General features: G+C 43.3%; 1 protein-coding gene across 3 annotated transcripts; it reads right to left on the bottom strand.

Moving 5' to 3' along the window:
* Positions 1-10,510: 10,510 nt before the first annotated feature.
* On the bottom strand, positions 10,511-19,780 carry EIF1B (eukaryotic translation initiation factor 1B). 3 transcript variants are annotated; one of them, XR_013956168.1, is made up of 5 exons: positions 19,458-19,780; positions 17,427-17,590; positions 16,626-16,727; positions 15,830-16,046; positions 10,511-14,443 (listed from the first exon to the last, which is right to left on the bottom strand). XR_013956168.1 is itself a non-coding variant. In XM_080609861.1 (4 exons), the coding sequence occupies exons 1-4, from the start codon at positions 19,486-19,488 to the stop codon at positions 16,002-16,004; spliced, it is 342 nt and encodes a 113-aa protein (XP_080465987.1). In that variant the 5' UTR covers positions 19,489-19,780; the 3' UTR covers positions 14,678-16,001. The 3 variants fall into 3 exon arrangements, 1 of the variants encoding a protein (XP_080465987.1); XR_013956169.1 differs by having other exon boundaries at positions 15,868-16,046; XM_080609861.1 differs by lacking the exon at positions 10,511-14,443 and having other exon boundaries at positions 14,678-16,046.
* Between the last annotated feature and the right edge of the window lie 967 nt (positions 19,781-20,747).

Below are 20,747 nucleotides of genomic sequence, written 5' to 3'. Positions count from 1 at the left end.
GGCACGTGCCTGTATCTCACATACACTGAATTAAAGCTGCCTGGATGGGACCGCACAGGCACAGCAGTGTCCTTAACTAGAGACTCAAGTGCTTATTTCAGCATTGCTTCCTACAATAACAGATCTGCACAGCACTTATTCTAATTGACCAGAACTGCTGATTGTGTTATAACTGAAGAGCACTCTAATTTTACTTAGCTAGAACTGGCAGAACACAAAGCTGCAGAAATGAAACCATGTTGAAAGGAAACTGCACTAAACACTGGCACGAGTATTAGGCCAGAATTAGGCTGAAGAAGTGCGGCAACACATCACCACCACAGCCACCACTATTTATAGAAATGAACACTTAAGGGGAATCTAGAATAGTTTTGTTTTAATGTGTCTTTTTTTTTCTACATCCATCACTAAAATAGAACTTGGATTTCAGTGGAATGGATAAAAGCTGAGATTGATGGATGTCAGTCATTGCAGGCTCAGCTTTTCCAGATGTGTTGAATAGACACGTACTGTTGGGTTTACTGGTAGGGCTGAAACCCATATTTTTAATGCCTATTTTTCTACTGTCATACTTCTTCCTTTTTGCCAAACAAACTATTTTGTGTCTTGTAGAAATGTCTGCTCATTGTGCAGATAAAAGATCAAAGGTGTTTGTTGTGCAAGCCCTAGAACTAGGTCATGCAGTGCCCCTAACAGATTGGATCGCTCTCGTTTGTATGAATGAACCTACAGCAGAGGTGGCTTTTTATATTCCTTGGGCATTGAAATGAAAACTGCCAGCACACAGCCCATGCAAAAGCATGAGGAAAAGCTATTAAATGCTGCAGAGCAAATACCTGAAGGTCCCACTGTTCATGCCATGCTTCGTGTAGAGTGTACACTTTACTAAAGCAATTGTACACACACGTTTCCAAAGGCAGGTTTTGGTGAGGATGCTGAAAATTACATCAACCTCTTTCCATATGTACCAGGGACCACAGACTGCACCAGCAGTGTCAACATCAGGGAATACTCCCTCTATGTCCATCCTTTTTGCCACCTCCCCCTTGGCCTGTAAATCCAAACCTAAGTGGGGATGTAAACTTTTATACAGACAATACCTGATATAATTCTCCTTGTGGCACAGCAGTGGTGACAAGGCACCTAGAATCACAGAACAGTTTGGGTTGGAAGGGACCTTCAAAGCTCATCCAGTCCAACCCCCTGCAATGAGCAGGGACATCTTCAACTAGACCAGGTTGCCCAGAATCACATTCAAGCTGGCCTTGAATATCTCTAGGGATGGGGCATCCACCACCTCTCTGGGCAACCTGTGCCAGTGCTTTACTACCCTCATTGTACTGTTTTCAACAATGAAGCTAAAATCCCAGGTATGCAGTGACTCAAGTGGCTAGGCCTTCTAAAAACACCTAAAAGCAGAGTGATGCCTTATTGCTCAGAGACACTACCTAGAAGGCACCCGGTTTGGCCATTTGCCTGCCAGACCCAGTGATGTTCCTCTGAAAGCCAGGCTATGGTGGGAGTGACTTTAGCCTGAGAGCTGCAGGCCCATGCCCTAAGTTATGTTCTCTCTTCACCAAGAGGTTAATGTGCAGAGGGCTATTAATCCTCCTACAAACAGATCACTTTCAGTTCATTAAGCATTATTGCTAAACAACCAATAGCTCTTCCTCAATTACTCACCTCTGAGAAAAGCGGCTCACAGCTAAACAAGAGCAGAAATAGATATTAAACCATTTATTCCACTGAAATCTCATGCTTTGCAGGATAATTTCTGACATAATTTAATTTCTTTGGTGGGGGTGGACAGAGACATTGTGTTTGTCTACACTGAAGTATTTTGTTAGTGCTAAAGAGACATGCATTTATTTAGTCCAACAAGCATTCATTTTATGTTTCCACAATTTGTGTGATGGGCAGAGCTAACCTCTTCCCCCCAACCCCTTCCATCACCTTGCTTGACTCTCTTCCTCCAGCAACCCAGAACCTTTTCACCCAGCTCCACTGGTTCCTTAGGAGAAGTCACATGCAGACATGTTGGACCATCCTTTGCCTGAAGACATAAGTCTGAATTTCAGACCCCAGCACAGCACTGTGGCACTAGCAGGAGGTCACTTCTGCATTCTGCTTTTGCTGCTGGAGAAGGGCTGAAGGAACAGGATCAAGGTTTGAATGAGGCAGCAAGGAAGAAGGTGACAAGATGAATACTGTATTTCAGCAGGTCCCTTCCAACCCTGCCTCGAAAGGAAGGAGGAAAATCCCCAATAAGGTGCTGTTTCTGCTAAGAGGAGAGGACACTGGGAACAAGCTGGGGAGGGATGGCTGGTGCTGGTTAAGAAAGGGCAGAAATCTAGAAATCTGATGAAATGCAAAGCTACCTTTGAAATCATCTTAGGCTCTGCCAATCTGGGTTGTTGAGTGAATCTGGTTTTACTTGTAAAAGGTATTTGCTCAAAATCTGATCAATTTATGACTTCCACATCTAGCCCATGGATACAAACCATAAGTAGAACTCCATTTTGTGCCTCCAGAACACCTATGAGTTTCATGAAACCTCAGCTTATTTATCAAACCTCACTTATTTAAAAGCACTGTCACAGTCCTCAGAATAACTCTTCCACTATGCACTATAAATTGGTCCCGTTCCGTTGGGAGCAAAATGTTTTAGTGCTACTTTTTCTCCAGCCACCAAAATTGTTTTATGACTACCATTTTGGGGAAAGGAATAACATGGATTTAGATTTGTGTGCCCAACTGTGCATCCAATTTTGAAACCTTTAGTCTGTCTTCTGCATTCAAGAGGGGTTGTTATAAAATGATGTATTGATGCCATCTTCCTGAACTCAATCATAGGAGCTCTGAAAGACCAACTGAGGCTGGTTTCTAGGTTTTCCAACATTATAGCTTTTCCTAGAGGACAGACTCCTTTTCAGGGTTCATCAGCTCTCTTGGGCATCAAAGTCAGCCACAGACTGCATCATGCAACAGTAAGCTCCTTACCACTGGAGAGCTGCAGAGCCCACAGCTGGTACCTGTGCTTGGAATCTCAACCACGTTGAAAAGTGGCCAGATCTGATCCAGCTGATCAACAGGGAAGAGATCCACATCTCAGTGAGTGACTAAGCTTACTTGTCATAGGAAGCATTAAAAGACGTGTCTTCAGCTTAAACAAAATGTTGGGGTTGCCAAATTAGCTGAAATTGAGCCCACCCATGTAAAATATACTTCCACTAAACTGACTCAAGCTAACTTATATAAATGTAATTCCACATGTTTTCCTTACTGATATCTAGACTGATGGGCTTGGTTCCTAAGACTTATGAGAACTCTTTGCTTGCAATGTTCAAGTTATATTTACAGCTTTAATTTAGACCAGAAATGAAATTGATAGGGATTAAACTCTAATCTGTCTGACCTACAAACTATTTTGCTTGGCATTCTGTATCTTGTAATCAATGAATTCCAGAATTAAGTGATATAATTGCACATCCTTGCTTGCTAGGGAACATTTACACTTCCCACACAAACAAACCAGTTCTACTCATCTTATTTCCTGAAAGGGAAGGCAAGGAGAGGATTAGGAGAGCTTTGGGTTACATAGAAAAATATATTTAGGTGCCCTCAGTCCCACAGCAATCAATAGACACTCAGAGACTCGCTGGAGCCTGTCCTTAAGTAATATTGGCAGTTTCCAAGCAGTCTCCTAACAGCAGCTGGTGCCATATGGGCTGCATCCAGTCCTGGGTGTGCACAGCCACCAGTCAGGTCGGTGGCATGAGACTGACTCCTCATGCAGGGTTTTGTCTGTGCTCACTTTGCCACCTCGTAATTCACAGTTAGAGGCAGTCAGCAACCGCTTAAGGCCAATGCCATCAAACCCAGCTCAGTGGTTCTGAGATTCTGTTCCTAAACCCACATCTAATGCCTACTTTCAGGCTCTTCAGGCACTATTTCATGATGTTGAATGGTGTTGGCTCCTGGTCTGTGGAGTGACTTTTCATATTGTAACCAGTGTGTTTATCCTCAGTAAAAACAACTCTTAGTTTTATTTCAGTGGCACCAGACCATTAGCAGATTTTCCTCTGTCACAAAATCACAGCTTCAGTTTCCTGGCGTTTTCCATAAACCACCTTTTTTCCTTCTGAGGGTAGCACACAACCAGACTCATCCTCACACATACACGGGGAACAGCTAAATCTAAAGCTTTTGGTTCATGTGTTTTCTTATATGAAATCAGGAAACCCCTTTAGGCTTCACCTGAGCCTAAAGCAAGAGTAGCCTCAGCAGTGGGTCACTGTGGAGCACTTGGGTACATTTCCCTGCCTGAGCTAGCCTGCCATGCCTACACAGGGAGGACGTGGACTGGACTGCCCAGGATCTCCTAAGACCATCTGACTCTTAAATCTCTATTAAATGTGACGTACTTCAAACAATGTATGTGAAGATTAAATCCTACTATAAAGCCACTCACCTGAAATTACTCTGAAGACCACCCTGAACACAGCCAGGATCAGTGTCTGAGCTCCTGATGTGAGCCTAGTGCCGGTTTTCTGCTGTTGGTTGCTTCCCAGAACCAAGGGTCCATGGCATTGCAGCATGCATCAGGCCAGGACTGCCACATCTGAGAGTGATATTATCCAGAATGACCTGAACCACTGTATGAGCTCATCAGCCCCTAAAGGAAGAGCCAATGAGACATCTCAACCAGAAGAGTAAGTCCCCTTTCCTCAGGGCTAACATTTCCATCCACAGTGAAACCTTCCACATAGTTAACCCAAATGGAATTAATATACTCACATAAAACAGGAAAACAAATCACGAAATCATTCAGTATCTTCTTACATTGCAGGAAATGCTGTTGATTTATTTGAAAGATTCCCCATGGGTATCAGGAAGTCCCTCCACATGTGAGTTGGAGTAGTGAGGCTGCAGTTTGGATTAGAGCTTGTTCTGCAATAGAGCTGCATGGATGGCAGCAGGGTGGCTGCCAGACCTAAGCTATTTATGCCTGCTGGCTATGGGATGAGATCTTACCAATGGTGAGATCAGGGCCTTCAGCAGGAAAGAGCCTTTCCAGCTGTAGGGCAGGACATTATTCTCATGGCGTGTACTCTTGGGCCTATGGGGGCTGAACCAGCCAAGTTTCTGGCAGATGCTGGAGAAGGGCCAGTTTGTTTTCTCCCATCACTGAGGCTGGTTTATACTCCTGTATACCAGCCTCAGCAAAGAGAGAAAACATGACCATGCCTCTTTGGGGTCTCACTTGAAGTTCCTCAGGCCAAAGCAGGCACCAGATCAGAAAAAGGTGAGCCAGAGGGAGAGCTGCAATGAACTTCACGTGGAGCTGGTCTGATGGTCATCAGCAAAAGCTGTGAGGAGCAAGCAGTGAACAGCCCAGTCTCTTCCTGCATGCCATGGATCCCAAAATACAAGGCAGGGTCTCTGTATCAGCCAGAGGGGCTAACCTCTCCCCACTGCTCTCACTGTAGCTGTATCTGGTTTGGTTAAACAGTGAGGCTGACTGAAATGAGCTACAAAATCACAGTGCATCACACCACCAGCCCTAAAATCATCAAACACTGACACCTTCAGTGCCTGTTGAGAGAGTCCACAAGCATAAAATCATAGACTCATAGAATGGTTTGTGTTGGAAAGGACCTTAAAGCTCATCCAGTTCCAAAACCTTCCACTAGAGCAGCTTGCTCCAAGCCCCTGTGTCCAACCTGGCCTTGAACACTGCCAGGGATGGGGCAGCCACAGCTTCTCTGGGCACCCTGTGCCAGCGCCTCAGCACCCTCACAGGGAAGAACTTCTGCCTTAGATCTAACCTGAGCTTCCCCTGTTTCAGTTTGAACCCATCACCCCTTGTCCTATCGCTACAGTCCCTGATGAAGAGTCCCTCTCCAGCATCCTTGGAGGCCCCCTTCAGATACTGGAAGCATCTGAAATTCCAAAGTGGAGGAGCCAGCATCCCTGTTCTGACCAGAGAGACAGACATACATTATTTTAGGAAAACAGGTTTTAAATTACCAACACATTTCTCTGGAGCTGTATCTTGGCACAACATGGCGTTGACTGCAACTACATGCCCATGAACTAGGGTCTCACTTGATGCAAGTCATCTACCCACTGGATATAACCAGCCCCAGAGCTTCAGGAACGCTGATCTCATGGACAACTTGTACTTTTTAATCGGGCAATCTCATAAATCGTTTTACTGTAGCTGATGCTTCACTTTTGAGGAGAAAGAAAAAAAAAGGAAGGTTTTACAAAGCTCCCTTTATTCACCTGAATCCCACCAAGTCAAGAGAAAAACTGCTGCTGACTCACAACAGCATTTGAATCAAGTGCTGAATTAGAAATTACACTTTGTACAGTTTCAGCTCAGGGAAGAACTAGCTTCCTAAAAGATCATGTGGTGACACCTTTTATCCTTTCTTAGCAAAAGTCCTAGGAGTACTTTCCAACACTGATGCACCAAATCAGAGAATTTTCCTCTTCTGTAACAGTTGTAATAAAAGCCAGTTATAGTTTTGGTCCCATAGATGTTAAAAACTGGTTTCAGCCTCCTTTCATGAACAAAATACCCACTGAAATCCAAAGTGTTGTGGCTGTTTGAGGAACCCATCTCTAATGCATCTTGGCTGCTTCCAACTCTTTCAGTTCTGGGAGAGGAACAGGTTCCCTGCGCATTGTCTACACTCAGATACCCTTATGGGCCCAGCCCAAGGAGAGGACCATTATTTGTCCAAACTGCTGATCCCTAAAGGTGCCTCCTCTGACTTATGCAGTGGTTTTGGACGGCTTTTTCAATGCTGGTTCCTTACACCTCTTCCCTGTAGGCAGCTGCACGGGGTGTGTAGCAAATCCCATTGCCTCCATGCAAAGTGCGCTGACCTCCTCTCTTCCACCTTGCTCCAGCAGACCCAACACCATCTTTTCTCTGCGCCTGCAGAGAATTAAGCGGACAAAAAGTGATTCTTTAACCCCCAAAAGCAATCCATTTCCTGCCGATTCCCCTCCCAGAACCGGCTTGCTCTCAGAGGAGGGGCATCATGAACTGGTGATAACTGTGGAGAGACACAAAGGCAGGTCTGCCTCCTTCTGTGGCACCTTGCCATGAGCTGACTTCCACCCATTATGAAGTCCTAGCTGTCCTCTCTTGCCTCTCAGTAGATTTCTTCCTTCTCTCTGAAGTGGTGCAGCAGGACTCTGCCTCACACCCCTTGCACAAGGCTCTGCAGTAAGCATGCACTGAGGTACAAGCCCTTGATGATGTGCAGCCGCGGTAGGGAAGGGGTACATCTAGGGACAGATTTCAGGTTCTCTCCCTTTCAGGCAGAGGAAATAGGGGGGACAGTTTCACACGGGTTATGCCTGAAACTACACGGGAATTTTACCAATTGTTCCTCTCTGCATTCCCCCATCAAAGCTTTACGGTCTTTTGCAGGCTTCAGTGTCACTGTTTTCAGTATGTGCTGTCTTCTAGTGACATCTAGGGACAGAGGCTGGAAATCGCAAGCTGGCCGTTTACATGAGCAGTTTAAAACGTATTTAAAATTGATAAAACTGGTTTGTTTGATGAGACCAATTATTTGATTGATTTGGGGAAGAAAAGAGCACCTGTCCCCTATCCCCTTACATCAGAATTTGTATTTTTAACAATCTTTTGTTGCCATCTCCCAATAACTGTTTGTAACACTTCAATGGCACAATGCACACAAACCTTAAATGAGCCAGTGGCTGAAGGAACAATTGCAACTAAGATCAGTGGAAAAGCACCCCGCCTGTTTTGCAGGATGATACTCCCCAAGGGTCACTCCTCAGCTCATGTGCATCAGCTTTCATTTCACAAAGTAGCAACAGAGACATGTCATTGACTGCCATAATGTTTCATTCCGGTACAAAGGATGCAAGCAAGGTAAAGACACTGCACTATGGAAAGCAAAGCACATGAAAAGGGAAAAAGAATGGGACAGAAACACTTACAGGTCTAAAGAGCAAGCAAGTTGCTTTGTGTAGCTGGATCTACTATTTACTCATTGCTGCTACTACTAATGTACTTATTAAATTTATATGTCAGTCCTCTGGTCATGAATCAGTCTCCATGCCTGGTGTTTCACCTACACAGGACAATGTCACAGGCCCTGATCTGGAGATCTTACCTGCCAGGGAAGACACAGCTGATGGATGCAGGCCATAGAGCAGAGGGAACAGTGGTTTCACCTCAACTGCTTTGTAGCCTGGCTCGATGTCAGATCAATCTACTCATTCCTGTAGGAACAAAGTAGAAGCAGCAACAACTCTTCCTGCTGTGCCTTCACTTCTTTACCAGAGAGGCAGGCAGGCCTCCTCCATAGCAGGACACCAAGCAGGAGGAGATGGAAAACGCACTATGTACCTGTGTAACACATCCCATCAAAGACGCAGAAATGTATGGGATAGCTCTTTTAAAACAGACTGGTGTGACTGCATAGCCTACATCTGCTCTGGATCTCCCCCTCTACATTTAGACTTCTTAATTCTTCAAAACCCACAAGAACAAAAGAAACCTGTGCTAAATCATGCCTAGACCTTTGGAGAACCCCTAAAAATACATCTTTCTGATGGCAGGAGGAAACATGGAACATATTCTCAGAAGGAAACATCAAGAGAAGTGCTTACACATGCATTAAGGGCTTGTATGTCCAAACCCCAAATATTTAAATCTGCGGTCACAGGAAAACTGTGTGGAGTACACTGAGCAAACAGAGCAAAGAACACAGCCTAGAGACAAACACTGCCAAGTAGCACATTTCCCATCTCCACCTACTTTGTGTAGCAGCCTGTGGAGCCTCAGGACAGCTACACACAAGCCATTACCATTTTAAGCACATTTCCTTCGCATTCCTCCTGCTTGTAGCCTCATCCTGCAATAGACAGCTGCTAGCAAGTGGGTGCTCTTGCTTTTGCATATAAACTGTGTTCTCAGATGGTCATTTGTTGTCTTCTGAATGCTGACATTGATGATTTCTAGAACTCCGCAGGTTTGTTTGGTTCCTCTTCCTGTATATTGAAAAAGGACAGTTGCCTGATTTCCCCATTCAGAGGGTACTGCCCTGCAGCTGTCAGGGCACTACTTTTATCATACAGACAAAAAGTCATTAACAGACTGTAGGCACAGCTCCACAATAAATGTCCAGTTCTGTGTGGTCAGATCCCATCCTATGACCAGAGTGCTCCAGTACTTTGAATTTTACTGCAGGAGACCCAGCTGAGCATCAGTCCAAGCTACTATGAGAACCAGCCAAGCTGCTGCTTCCATGCTGTGCAAGCCAGCAGCAGGTCAGACTGGCTACAGCTGGAGGCCACCTGAAGGGCCCTGCATCGCTCCATTTGGTAGGATGATGCAAGTACTTCATTCCCTCTCACCCTTGGCAGAAACTCTTCATAGCGCTACTGAAAGATGATCTAGTTTCAGCATGACTGGAGCCAGTTCTGGAACTGGCTTTTACTATCAGGAGAAATGAAAGAATGTGATGATCCCAGAGATGTCCCTCCCCTCAGTGCCCTTCAAAACCAGTTTGGCATGCAAGGAAAGAGAAGCAGCAGTGGGTGAGGACTCCCGGCCCAGCTACTTTCAAATACAGCACTGGTCAAAATATTTTTAATCACATAAAACCACTACCTGACCATCAGAAAGTTTCCCCATGCCACTTCAAAAGCCTACCTGAAGGAAAGGTAAGGAAATAAAATACTCTTCTTTCAATACTCCCTATAAGGACCTTTTCCATACCAAATTCTATCATATAAATTATCTTTAATGTTATTTTTTACTAAAGGAACCTAGGCAGTAGTTTTGTTCTGTATCTTCAAGTCCTAATCCAGATCTGAGCTTTAACGTCAGGTTTGACTCAAGGGTACTGACAGTATTGGACACTGACAAGTACCAGTTTGCAGGTTCTTCACCAAGTACAGATACCACTGATGCCAGTTTGGTCTGTTTGTTGAGGTGTAGCTGGATCTCCTATTTAGTGATTGCTACTACTACTGATTTACTCATTACATTTATATGCCAGTCCTCTGGTCATGAATCCCTCACCAGGAGTCACCCCAACCACACAAGTATCTCGCTTTCTCTGGAGAGTAGCTGAAGGCTGCTTCCTCTAGGACAGGGACTGCCCTTCAGTAGATTCTTCCAGCAGCACTCCTGGGAATAGACCATTTTTAACCTGTCTTACCTCAGAAATATCCTCTTACTGCCCATCAATGTCTACCCAACAGAGAATCCTTCTGGTTCATGCATGGGACAGCTATTGCAACAAGTGCAGCACCACATCCTCCATGGGGTTAGCTGTCTCCCTGTGATACCCAAGGCTTGCCTCTCTGTACCATGGGGAGAGCACTGTTTGACTGTTTATCTGTGCAAGGGGCCACAAACACAGCTGACAGTTACATCCTGTCCCTAAGGAGCACCACTGTTCTACTTGCAATGTCTGCAGAATTCAGCTACTCATAACGTGAGCCTGGATCATGGGGATTTTTGCTGCATAATCACAGCAAAGATGGCTTAAAAAGGAAAATAGCATTTATTACACACACAAGGACTTTTAATCAGACCCAAAATTAATTTCAGAAATGTGCTGTCATATTCACAGATGCAAAATGTTCCAAAATAGCTGAGACCAAACTTGAGCATGTTATTAGCTTCATCCTAAACCACTGCATTTTGCTTATTCAAGAAATTGGATGATCTTCTTCTATGCAAAATTTTAGACCTAAATCATTCTGGTTTAGAGCTATGACATCCCAGTACAACTCACAATCCTTCTTTAAGTTGGTTAGTACACACTGTAGTAGAAATTAAAAAGAGAAAATATAACATCAAAGCCAATTACAAGAGGATCACATACATCACTATTAAATCACGCTACTATCTTCCACCAAAAAAAATAACCCTCCTCAATAATAACATTAAATAAAATAATACTGGCACATTTTATTTCCAAAGACTTTGTTGTCTCAGCTCTCTAACAATACTCCAATACAGGTTAAGAATTGTTCATCAACAGTTCAATCACAGACATGTACCAAACATTAAAAAGGCATGCCAAGTACAAATCCTCTTCTGAGGTTATCTTCTTTTCAATGTAAACCGGAAAGAATAGGCATGAAGCATCTGTACACAAATATCAAACAACTACATCATTTTTGCCTTATTCACCTCAAAAAAACTTTATCTGACAACTGGAGAGTTAACCCTCATGTTGCTGCACATGGACATGTTCCTAACTAAACTGAGTATGGACATATGGAGAGTCTTAGGAGGAAGGCAGATTCTTAGTACTTAATACATCTGAACCTCTAAGACCAACTCCACTTCCTTATTGGCAATGGCACACTAATTTACAGAACACCCCATGACAATAATCAACACTGCACACACCAAAAGTGACAGGAACCCCCTACTGTGCCCCAAAATAAGTGATAAAAAGGCCCCATTCTATAACTAGCTAAATACTCATCTTTTACATACTTTCACACAGTAAGAAGAACTACTGAACCTCTTTAAATGAGGGTGTAACACATGGACCCTGTACACTAGAGCCTTCCAGGAAGACTAAGAAAAAAAACAATTGCTGACTGAACTCAAAGTACCTCTGTCCTATACTGTAAAATTAGAGCAGTACATCCTGTAACAGTGCAGCACATTAGATAAGATCTCAAAAAAACTACAAACACGGTATCACACTACAGCAAGGATATCCACTTACTGGTAGGTCTGTAAATATGGGTGCATCTTCAGGGCAACCACGTCCCCATCATAAGAAGTACAGGGCAAAATGCAGAGCTCTGCTTAATTATTGCTTTGTTCAAATATATAAAACTTAAGCTTCAGCAACACCTCACAATTTTTATAATGGCTTTATATATATTTAGAACCATAAATGCCAAACTCTCAAGGAAGTTTAATTAGGATTTTTAAAGATACAGAAATAACAATGTTATAGAGGTCTTGCAGTTCAGAATCTAAGTTAATGAAAACAGAATTAAGATACAAACTCATTTATTAAGGTAGTTTTTTCATGGGGTTCCCTCCTCCCTCTCCAAAGTTCTCCAGAATAAAACACTTTTCATTTAGGCTCTGCAAGACTGTGGTGCAGCAAGTAGGTTTAGCAAAGCCACTGAACCAATGAGTAGTACACACACACAAAAATCAGGCACTATTCTTTTCAGAGATTCTTTCACTTGAGAAAATTACTGCTCATCTGCCCACAGTTGTGATCTTCATGCTCATCTCAAACACATGACCACATTTAGCAGACCGCAGGTAGAGGGCCTGATAATTCACACAGGAGGAAGTAGGCAGCTCACAGATCCAAATTACTGAATCTTCTACAAATAAGGACTGTTATCAGCATTTGTGAAGCAACGGTTTCACTGTTCGTAGCTGCATGAAGTAGATGTAGGCTCTGAACAGACAATTCCATGAATTTATGCAATCCCTTACTCAAAGTGTATCAGCTAGAGAAGCTAGAGAAGGCAGCTACAACAGCCTAATATAGCTATACACAGCAAGGCTGTGAATTTGAAACAGCAGTTCCTATCGCCCACTGCAGCTTGTGGTTAAGCCTAGGAATCACTGAGAAGGCAACCTTGATTTGGAGATCTGTAGAACACAGACTTCACAATATTCCCACAAAAAGAAACCACCACTCTTTGCAGTCTCAGCTTCCCCAGTCTCAAGTCCTTCTAGTGAGTTTAAAAACATTAAAATGTTTTCCATTATTAGCTCCCTTTTACTGCCTCGACAATTATGGCCACATGCTTTACCATTTTTTAAATCTATTTTTGAATAGATGGAAAGATTGAAACCTGTCTTCACTGTGAAAACAAGTTTTCGTGGAAGTAACAGAAGCATTTATTTCCTAATGTCTTCCACATTTTTCAGCTTTCTTGAAACAGGGAGATATATATATATTCTAAATAGGCTGAGCTTTTACAAAGAAGTTTCAGCATAAGATAAAACATGGAACTATTGAAGCCTTTCCTCTAGAACATGCAGAGATGCTTGGGCTTATAACAAGGTGTCCTGGGTTCAGCAGTAGCAGTCATTTTTCTCCTTCTTAGTAGCTGGTGCAGAGCTGGTTTTGCCTTTCAGCCTGAGAACAGTGCTGATTAACACCGATGTTTTAGCTGTTGCTCAGTAATGTTTACTCTGATCACGGACTTTCTGCGTCTCGTGCTCTGCCAGGGAGGAGGGGAAACCAGGAGGAAGCAGAGACAGGACACCTGACCCAAACTAACCAAAGAGGTATTCCATAGCAGAGCACATCATGCCCAGTATATAAACAGGGGGCAGTTACCCAGAAGGGTGAGACCACTGCTCAGGTCAGGCTGGGTATCGGCTGGTGGGTGGTGAGCAGTTGTATTCTCTTCCCTTGTTATTTCTCTTATCATTATTGGTGGTAGAAGTAGTGGTTTGTGTAATACTTTAGTTACTAAACTGTTCTTATCTCAACCCGTGGGAGTTACATTCTTTCGATTCTCCTCCCCATCCCTCTGGGAGCAGTGGGAGGAAGGGGAAGGAGTGATCGAGTGGCTGCATGGTTCTGGGTTGCCAGCTGGGCTTAAACCACAACACAAGGCTAGTTACAATCTTATAGAAACACTGTTCTAGTTTAAAATACAACAAAAAATTCTGCTTTCCTTCTAAAAGATTGTTAGTTGTCATGACAAATCTCATCTATTTAAACTTCTAACATGTTACTTACTCCCTCTCCTTTTAATTTTGTCTCTTATAGCTCAAAACACTAGAGCATAAAACTCAAGCCAGCCTTCAACTGCAAGGCTCCTCCTATCAGAAAGGACTTAAATGAGGAGGAAGTAAAAGGTTTTTTTACTTATTCCAAGCAGAATGACTATGGAGAAATGACTCAAGCTTAGGTAGCAAAAGTTAATGGAATGCCATCTGAAATGAAGACTGACTCAGTAACACATGACACTTGCTAATCATTCGTTCATTTCCAATTCAAAACCCGCTAGAAGTGCTAAAGTAATACCAGTGAAAATAGGAGAAGATACTGCTTGGTTTTCCTTTGGGGCTTGAGGATAAGCTTTAAATGAGAATGTCAGTTTTTCTGGCATTTGATAAAATGAAAATCACCAAGTGCCATGTACCCCCAAATAATTAATTCCTTTAACATTTATGAATCAGGACTAGGTAAACTTGCAATGATTTTATTTTGCTAATGTGCAAGACTTGCGTAACACTTATGCCTGGGATTTTCGTTCTGTGTGTATTTCATGTTTTCCCGTAGGCATTCCCTCCTCCTCTTGAACACATTATACTTTAATAGTGCACCATCTTCTGAAACATCCTTTCTCTGGAAGAGTTAAGATCTGTAACACCAGGCAGAATTTTGTGGAGATTGAGACACTGGATTCTTACAGGTGGAATTGTCTAGACCAGACAGAGAAAGAAATTGTCATATGAATGCTCTATAATGCTCCCCGAATTGTTTCTAGTGCCATAAATGTTCATTTCTGAATTCAGAAATCTAACAACAGAAGCAAAAGGTTCACACAAGTTAAAATTAAGCATTTCTATTTAAAAAGGCAATCATGAACAGGAAACTAAGTATAGGCACAGGTGATACTAAGTAATAGTCTTGATGTTTACTTAGGTAGTCATCAATTCTTTTTTTCTAAGTTATGAATTGGTCTTAGCAATGTTTCTTTCTTCCTTTCCAGAGAATCGATGATATTACAAGAAGGTTTTTTAACATTTCCCACTATTGTTATGGTTTCCTAGTTCAGCGTGTTTTGAATTGTTTCAGAGAAAATTTCCAAGTCTGTCTGACAAGTAAGGCAAGATCTGCATGTTTCACCAAATGAAGGCATTTCATTCTGTAAAGAGACATGTCTTAAAAGCAGAATACCAAATGCTGACAAGCTAACTGGAACTAGATGAAAATCGTGGTAGAGCAAACCTGTTATAACTTCAGATAATACTGAATGCATTGCCTGTGAGAAAAGTAAACTAACCCAGCCTTCTATAGTAACACCCAAACCCCATAACAAAACCCTCCATATTAACCATTAATCACAGCAAACTTCATACCAGGAAAACAAAGGTTATTGTGGAGTCCACTACCTTCCTTCCTTCTGCAGCTGATTAAAGCACTCTGCTTGCCTATTAAATGCAGAGTCATGGCAGAAGCCAGCTCAATGCCTTTCCTTCACTCAGTGACATAGGAGATAAAACATCTGAAAGAAGTACATGGGATTTTCTGGGAGTGCTATGTAAGACCTAAACCTTTAGCATGTTCCCAGTAATAGCAGCCTTAAGGAGTTCAGCTTATTTTAATCTTACTATGATTAACACTAATACATCATAGTCACTGCAGTAAAATTTAGAGAAGATCCAGTTACTTACTCAGCAAACAATTTATGTCATGATGCTACTAAGATACACCTACACTAAAGACTTCAAAGCTCTAGTCTTACAGCTACAGGGTAAGATCACATCAAGCTAATCTACTGATTAATTAGCTAATACTTCATCAGGTAGATTTTCCCATTTATTCAATCAGCCCTGAGCTACACTTGCCACAAAACAGTTCAGCCATTCTTTAGTAAGGCTGCTGTGCTAGCTTAAAACTTAACCTAAAGCATTTCAGGTATCCCAGAAAATATATGAATAAACTTTTATTTTTGAGCATCAAGACACACTATTTTAATACAACCCACACATTTTAAGTCAGGTGGAGAGTACTAAACCGAACAATCATCACTAAAACATTTCCATTGGAAATGTGTTAAAGTTCTCATGTGTCTTCATAACCACCTTACTGAAGTTTTCTTATGTGTTTCTAGTCTACACACCACATGTTTCACGCAGTCATGCAAATCTGAATCAAATTTTAAATGTCCAGGTAACAGGGAAGTCCATTCACTGCAAAGATTCATTTTCAGAGAAAAGCCAAATAAGCAGGGTTCTTCATGAGAGTACAGGTATTTTAGAAACCATGAACTTTCAGTTGTTCTTCCTTGACAATGCCAATCTAAAGGAGAAAAGCAACACATTTTAGTAAAGCTGATATGCTTGGCATATTACAGTGATATCAAGTTACCATAATCTTATACTTTGACTAAAAATACTGCAACACAGTATACAGTGAATAAAGCAGTTCCCTAGTTTCTAGAACGCTTCTGGGCCAAGCAGAAGAACTGACTACATAAAGAAGAAAATGTTATCAGATATCTGACTTGTTCTGTAGTCCTAGCACTTCGCCTTTGACTGTGTTAACACCTCTGCATCATGATTGCTATCAGTAAGCCTCTTTCCTCTACAGTGTTTGCAGTCTCAAAATTATGGTTTGCATCAAACACTCGATTTTACAAATGGAGACCTCAAGCTGCACTGCCAAAGAACAAGTGGAATCCCGTAGCAAGGTAAACACATTCTACAGTGCTCTGATTCTTACCCACAGGTTTACTCTCATTCTGCAAGTGTCATTTTACTTTTTGGCTGAAAATACAAAGGAACTATAGTGACATCGTTAGCTGGTTAACTAACATCAGTGCCACCTGTCACTGTATTTCTTCCAGAGAAGTTTAGATATTTATCTGCAGTCCCTCACCTCCAAGAGGAATTGGCAAATGTTCTTCCTCTGGTCACCTTGAAGCTGGATAACTTCACCGTATTCAGGATGTTCAATCACAGTACCATTACAAGCAAATTTCTAGAGAGAAACATTCACATTGTCACACATCTGATGTACATTACGATTTTGCTTAGCAAGTCTTTTCAGCAGAATTTTGTCACAGACGCTGCGTACTAAATCCTGATGCCAAGCAAGGCAAAGGCTAGATCTATTTTATGCTGGGGTTGGTATATCTGCTGATGCATACAGAGACAAACTAAACTGCTGATGGTAAATTCAGGCAAAGACAGCATTAGCTACTGTGCAGAAGGAACTGGCCAATGCCCATCACAAGAAAAGAAAATAAAGTCATAAGATACAGCCTTTCAACTCCACACCATTTTAAAGTAAGTATTTTTACCCTGGAGAAGCTAAAAGTCTCCATTTTCAACAGCAACAAAACTTATGACAGAAGCAGGAATACAAAAACAGTTCTACTATAACCTCATTTTATTCTTTAAATCAAAGCAGCCAGGTATCTGTGAATTTAATGAAACATCCAAAATGCATTTTATTTACTTCTTTATCAGAAAAAAACACTAAACTTTTTAGCAAAAATCAGTGTCACTAGACACTGACAGGAGTTACGAGAAAGACAGGGAAACAGCCCAATCTGAATATGAAAGTGATGTGCACTGGCAAGAATGAAATAAAACAAATATTCTGTTATTTTGTATTAAAATCTATCATACTTCTTTACATAATATATTTATTACCAAATCAAATCAGTAACTTTACCTTTTTGAAAGCTTTCACAAGTTTCTTCTTGTCATAATCATCTGCAATCCCCTGAACAGTTGTCAGTGTCTTTCTTCCGTTCCGTTGCTGGATTCTTATATGAATGTAATCCTCAGTCCCTGCCGGGAGTAAGTCGTCACCCTTTGTTGCATCAGCAAAGGGGTCTGGGGGAGTTAAAAAAACATAATGTTTAAGTATATGCTCAAAAATCCTCTGCTACAATCAGAGCACTGCTTTCTCCTGCTGCATTAAGTCTCACTAGGCTACTATCTCAACACAGCGCTCTCAACTGTCATGCATCCGGTGTCTTCCATGCCCTTGGATATAAACCATTTTCAGCGGCAGTTTCAATCTACTTCACTATTCCTTGCAAACTGCAAATCCTGAAGCTTCTAAAACTGAAAACATGATTCCAAGAGAACATCGCATGCACCTTAAGTTTTAGATGGCCACATGCATTTTAAGGGCAATCCTGTCTTTCATCAGATCAACTGATAAGTAGACAATAAAAAAGCTCTTGTACACAGTGTCCTTTACAGAGCAGAAGTCTTACACTGTGACAACCACACTACCAGCATTTTAAGGCATGGATGTAATTCTTGGCTACTAATACAAACAAAACACAGCCACAGCCACTAAGAAGTGTCAGAGGCTGTCTGTAACCCAGCACCCCTCTGCCAGTCAGTAATTTTAGGCAAGAATTGTAGCACAATTTATTTACATTTTAACTAAGTCAGTTGTCAAATTCTTCCGAGCTTAGATTTATCTAGGTCAGGTGAAACAGGAAGGCATTTAGGAAGAAGGCTTTCTGGTTTATGCTTCTTATTCTCCACAAAAACATATTTAACACACTATAAAGAAATTTTATGGCCCAACAACTTTCCCAATCAGCAGCTTCAAATAAATCTTGAAGCATGAAGTGCTTTAAGTATTATTTTTTAAGATAAATCACAAGTAATTTTTTTACATTAATCAGAATTATATTGAAAAGTCTGATCTTCAGGAAGTGTAGTTCAACAGCCACCTATGCTACAATGTCCCAAACTTCCATCCAAAGCTCAAACCTAAACACACCACTACAGTTTTGCCACACACTTGAAGCAAACACCCCAAAAGGGTAAGACTTCAGCAGAAACAGCAACAGTACTTCAGCTGCACTGACCTATGTAGAAACAAGAATGACAAGAGCATTAAAGGCACTGAAAGCAGGATGAGGATGCAAGCACCACAAGGAACAAGTACAGCACTGGGAAGCTTGACTGGCTTAATTTCTATTATGGATAACACACTAAATTTCACTGTGAATTTCATGGTTTGTGGGGCAAACACTAACAGAAAATTCCAGTGGAAAAAATAAGGGAAAAAAGGAGGGGATTCAGGCATGAATATCACTTGCCAGACTTTAGGATTCTAGGCTGGAGATGAGCCAGCACTGTAGGTGTTAACACTGAATCACTTCAAACAGATCCTACGGGCAGCACCTTCCTAAGCGCAGGGTCAGCTCCTAAATCGTGATTAACATAACCTTCTCTTATGGGTTACATGTGCAGAAGATCAGAGACAAAACTTGAGGCCAAAACCCTGATATTATCGTATGAAGTGTTACCTGCTCACTTCTGTCCCCCACAGATAAGAGAACCACGGCGCAGCGTGGTAAACTTCCCTGCTAATACAGCAGAAATTACTTACCTTCTGTATAATCAACCTACAGAAACTATAGCCTTGGCAAGGCATGGGTCAGGTTTTGGGGCATTGTTATGGATGAGGCAGCAAATCAACAAGCAATTGGAACTGAGGAAATTATTCCCTTCTCAGTAGAGCATATGAACCTCAGCTTCCCTCTGTCCACAAAGATCACAACTCTAGGGCTGCACCCGCTTCACTGTCACCTCCGAGGCCGGGGCACTGACGCTCGAACCGCACCGGGGCCCTCAGGAACGGGGCCGGGGGCACAGGACGGGGTGACCGGGGACAGCCGAGGGGACGACTGTGGGTCTCTCTGCGGCACACGGGGGTGCCGGCGGCTCTTACCGAAGGATTGGAGGTTCTGGATAGATGACATGCGACTCTGCGGCGAGAGGCTGGAGCAGCGGGGAAAAGGCCGCGGCTGAGTGCTCACGGGTCACGTCTCCGGCTCCGCAGTGCCGGAGGGGCGGGGAGCGGAGGGAGAGGAGGAGGGGACGGGTAACAAAAGCAGAGGGAGGGTGACGAGTGTGAGAGGGAAGGAAGGGGGAGGGAAAGGCGGAGAATGGCGTGAAAGGAGGAGAAAGCGCGAAGAGGAATGAAGAGCGGCCGGAGCCCACGCCCCGACACCCGCCCCTCAGTGCCGTTAACGGGCAACGGCCGGCCGTTCCACTCACAAAATGGCGGCTGGCCCCGCCCCGGTGAGGGGTCGCAGTACCCAAGGTGCACCGCGCCCGATGGACGTTGCTTCAGGAGTTAGTGTTGATGGTGGATGGTGCCCAGAGTCGGGTTGTGTGCCCGCACATCTCTGCCTTCCCCAGGCTGGGCACGGTTCTCCACAGGAGCCCATTGTTCCCTCCCCATGCTGCCCACCCTCAGGACGTGGCAGGCCTCCGTGAGTGACCCCAATGGGGGCTTCCCTGCATGCTCCGCTGGCTTGGGTGGTGCTGTTTCCCAGCCTCCCTTCACGTTTCCAAGCTGGCATCAACCTGATCTGAGATAGTGCTTCCTCCTTCCTCAGTCAAGCATAGCATTCTCCTGGAGAAACTGGCTGCTCATGGCCTGCATAGGTGGATTCTCCTGTCTTTGGGGCAGAGCCCAAATGGTACCAAATGGCATCACATCCAGTTGGTGACCAGTCACTAGTGGTGTCCCTCAGGGCTCAGTGTTAGGGCCAATGTTGTTTAATATCTTCAGTGATTATTATTAGGGCCGGTTGATCTGCTGGAGGCTCTGCAGAGGGATCTGGACAGGCTGGATCCATGGGCTGTGGCCAATGGGATGAGGCTCAACAAGGCAAAGTGCTGGGTCCTGCACTTGGGCCACAACCACCCCATGCAATGCTCCAGGCTTGGGAAAGAGTGGCTGGAAACTGCTCATGGGAAAGGACCTGGGGGTGCTGACTGATGGAGCTGAACACGAGCAGCTTGTCCCCAGGCATCCAAGAAGCCACCAGCATCCTGGCCTGTATCAGCACCAGTGTGGCAGCAGGGCCAGGGCAGGGATTGTGCCCTTGTGCTGGGCATAGCCTGGGTGCCACCATGGCTGGCTGGCTGGCCACACAGGGCTCCATGGCTGCTCATGGACTGATAGTCATTTGTGTGTGGGGAAGTGGTGCTGGGGCTGCAGTGGTAAAGG

This window comes from Psittacula echo (assembly GCF_963264785.1).
Source record: "Psittacula echo genome assembly, chromosome: 2".
NCBI classification, from domain to species: Eukaryota; Metazoa; Chordata; class Aves; order Psittaciformes; family Psittacidae; genus Psittacula; species Psittacula echo.
The sequence above is the reverse complement of the archived record's forward strand: the minus strand, read 5'-3'. Positions and strand labels throughout refer to the sequence as shown.

Excerpts from the sequence above, each read along its gene's own strand:
- EIF1B (XM_080609861.1), bottom strand. The coding sequence starts at position 19,488 with ATGTCATCTATCCAGAACCTCCAATCCTTCG. Across the intron at positions 17,591-19,457 it reads CCAGAACCTCCAATCCTTCG|ACCCCTTTGCTGATGCAACA; the intron begins GTAAGAGCCGCC and ends TAACTCCCCCAG. Across the intron at positions 16,728-17,426 it reads TTGTGAAAGCTTTCAAAAAG|AAATTTGCTTGTAATGGTAC; the intron begins GTAAAGTTACTG and ends GTTTCTCTCTAG.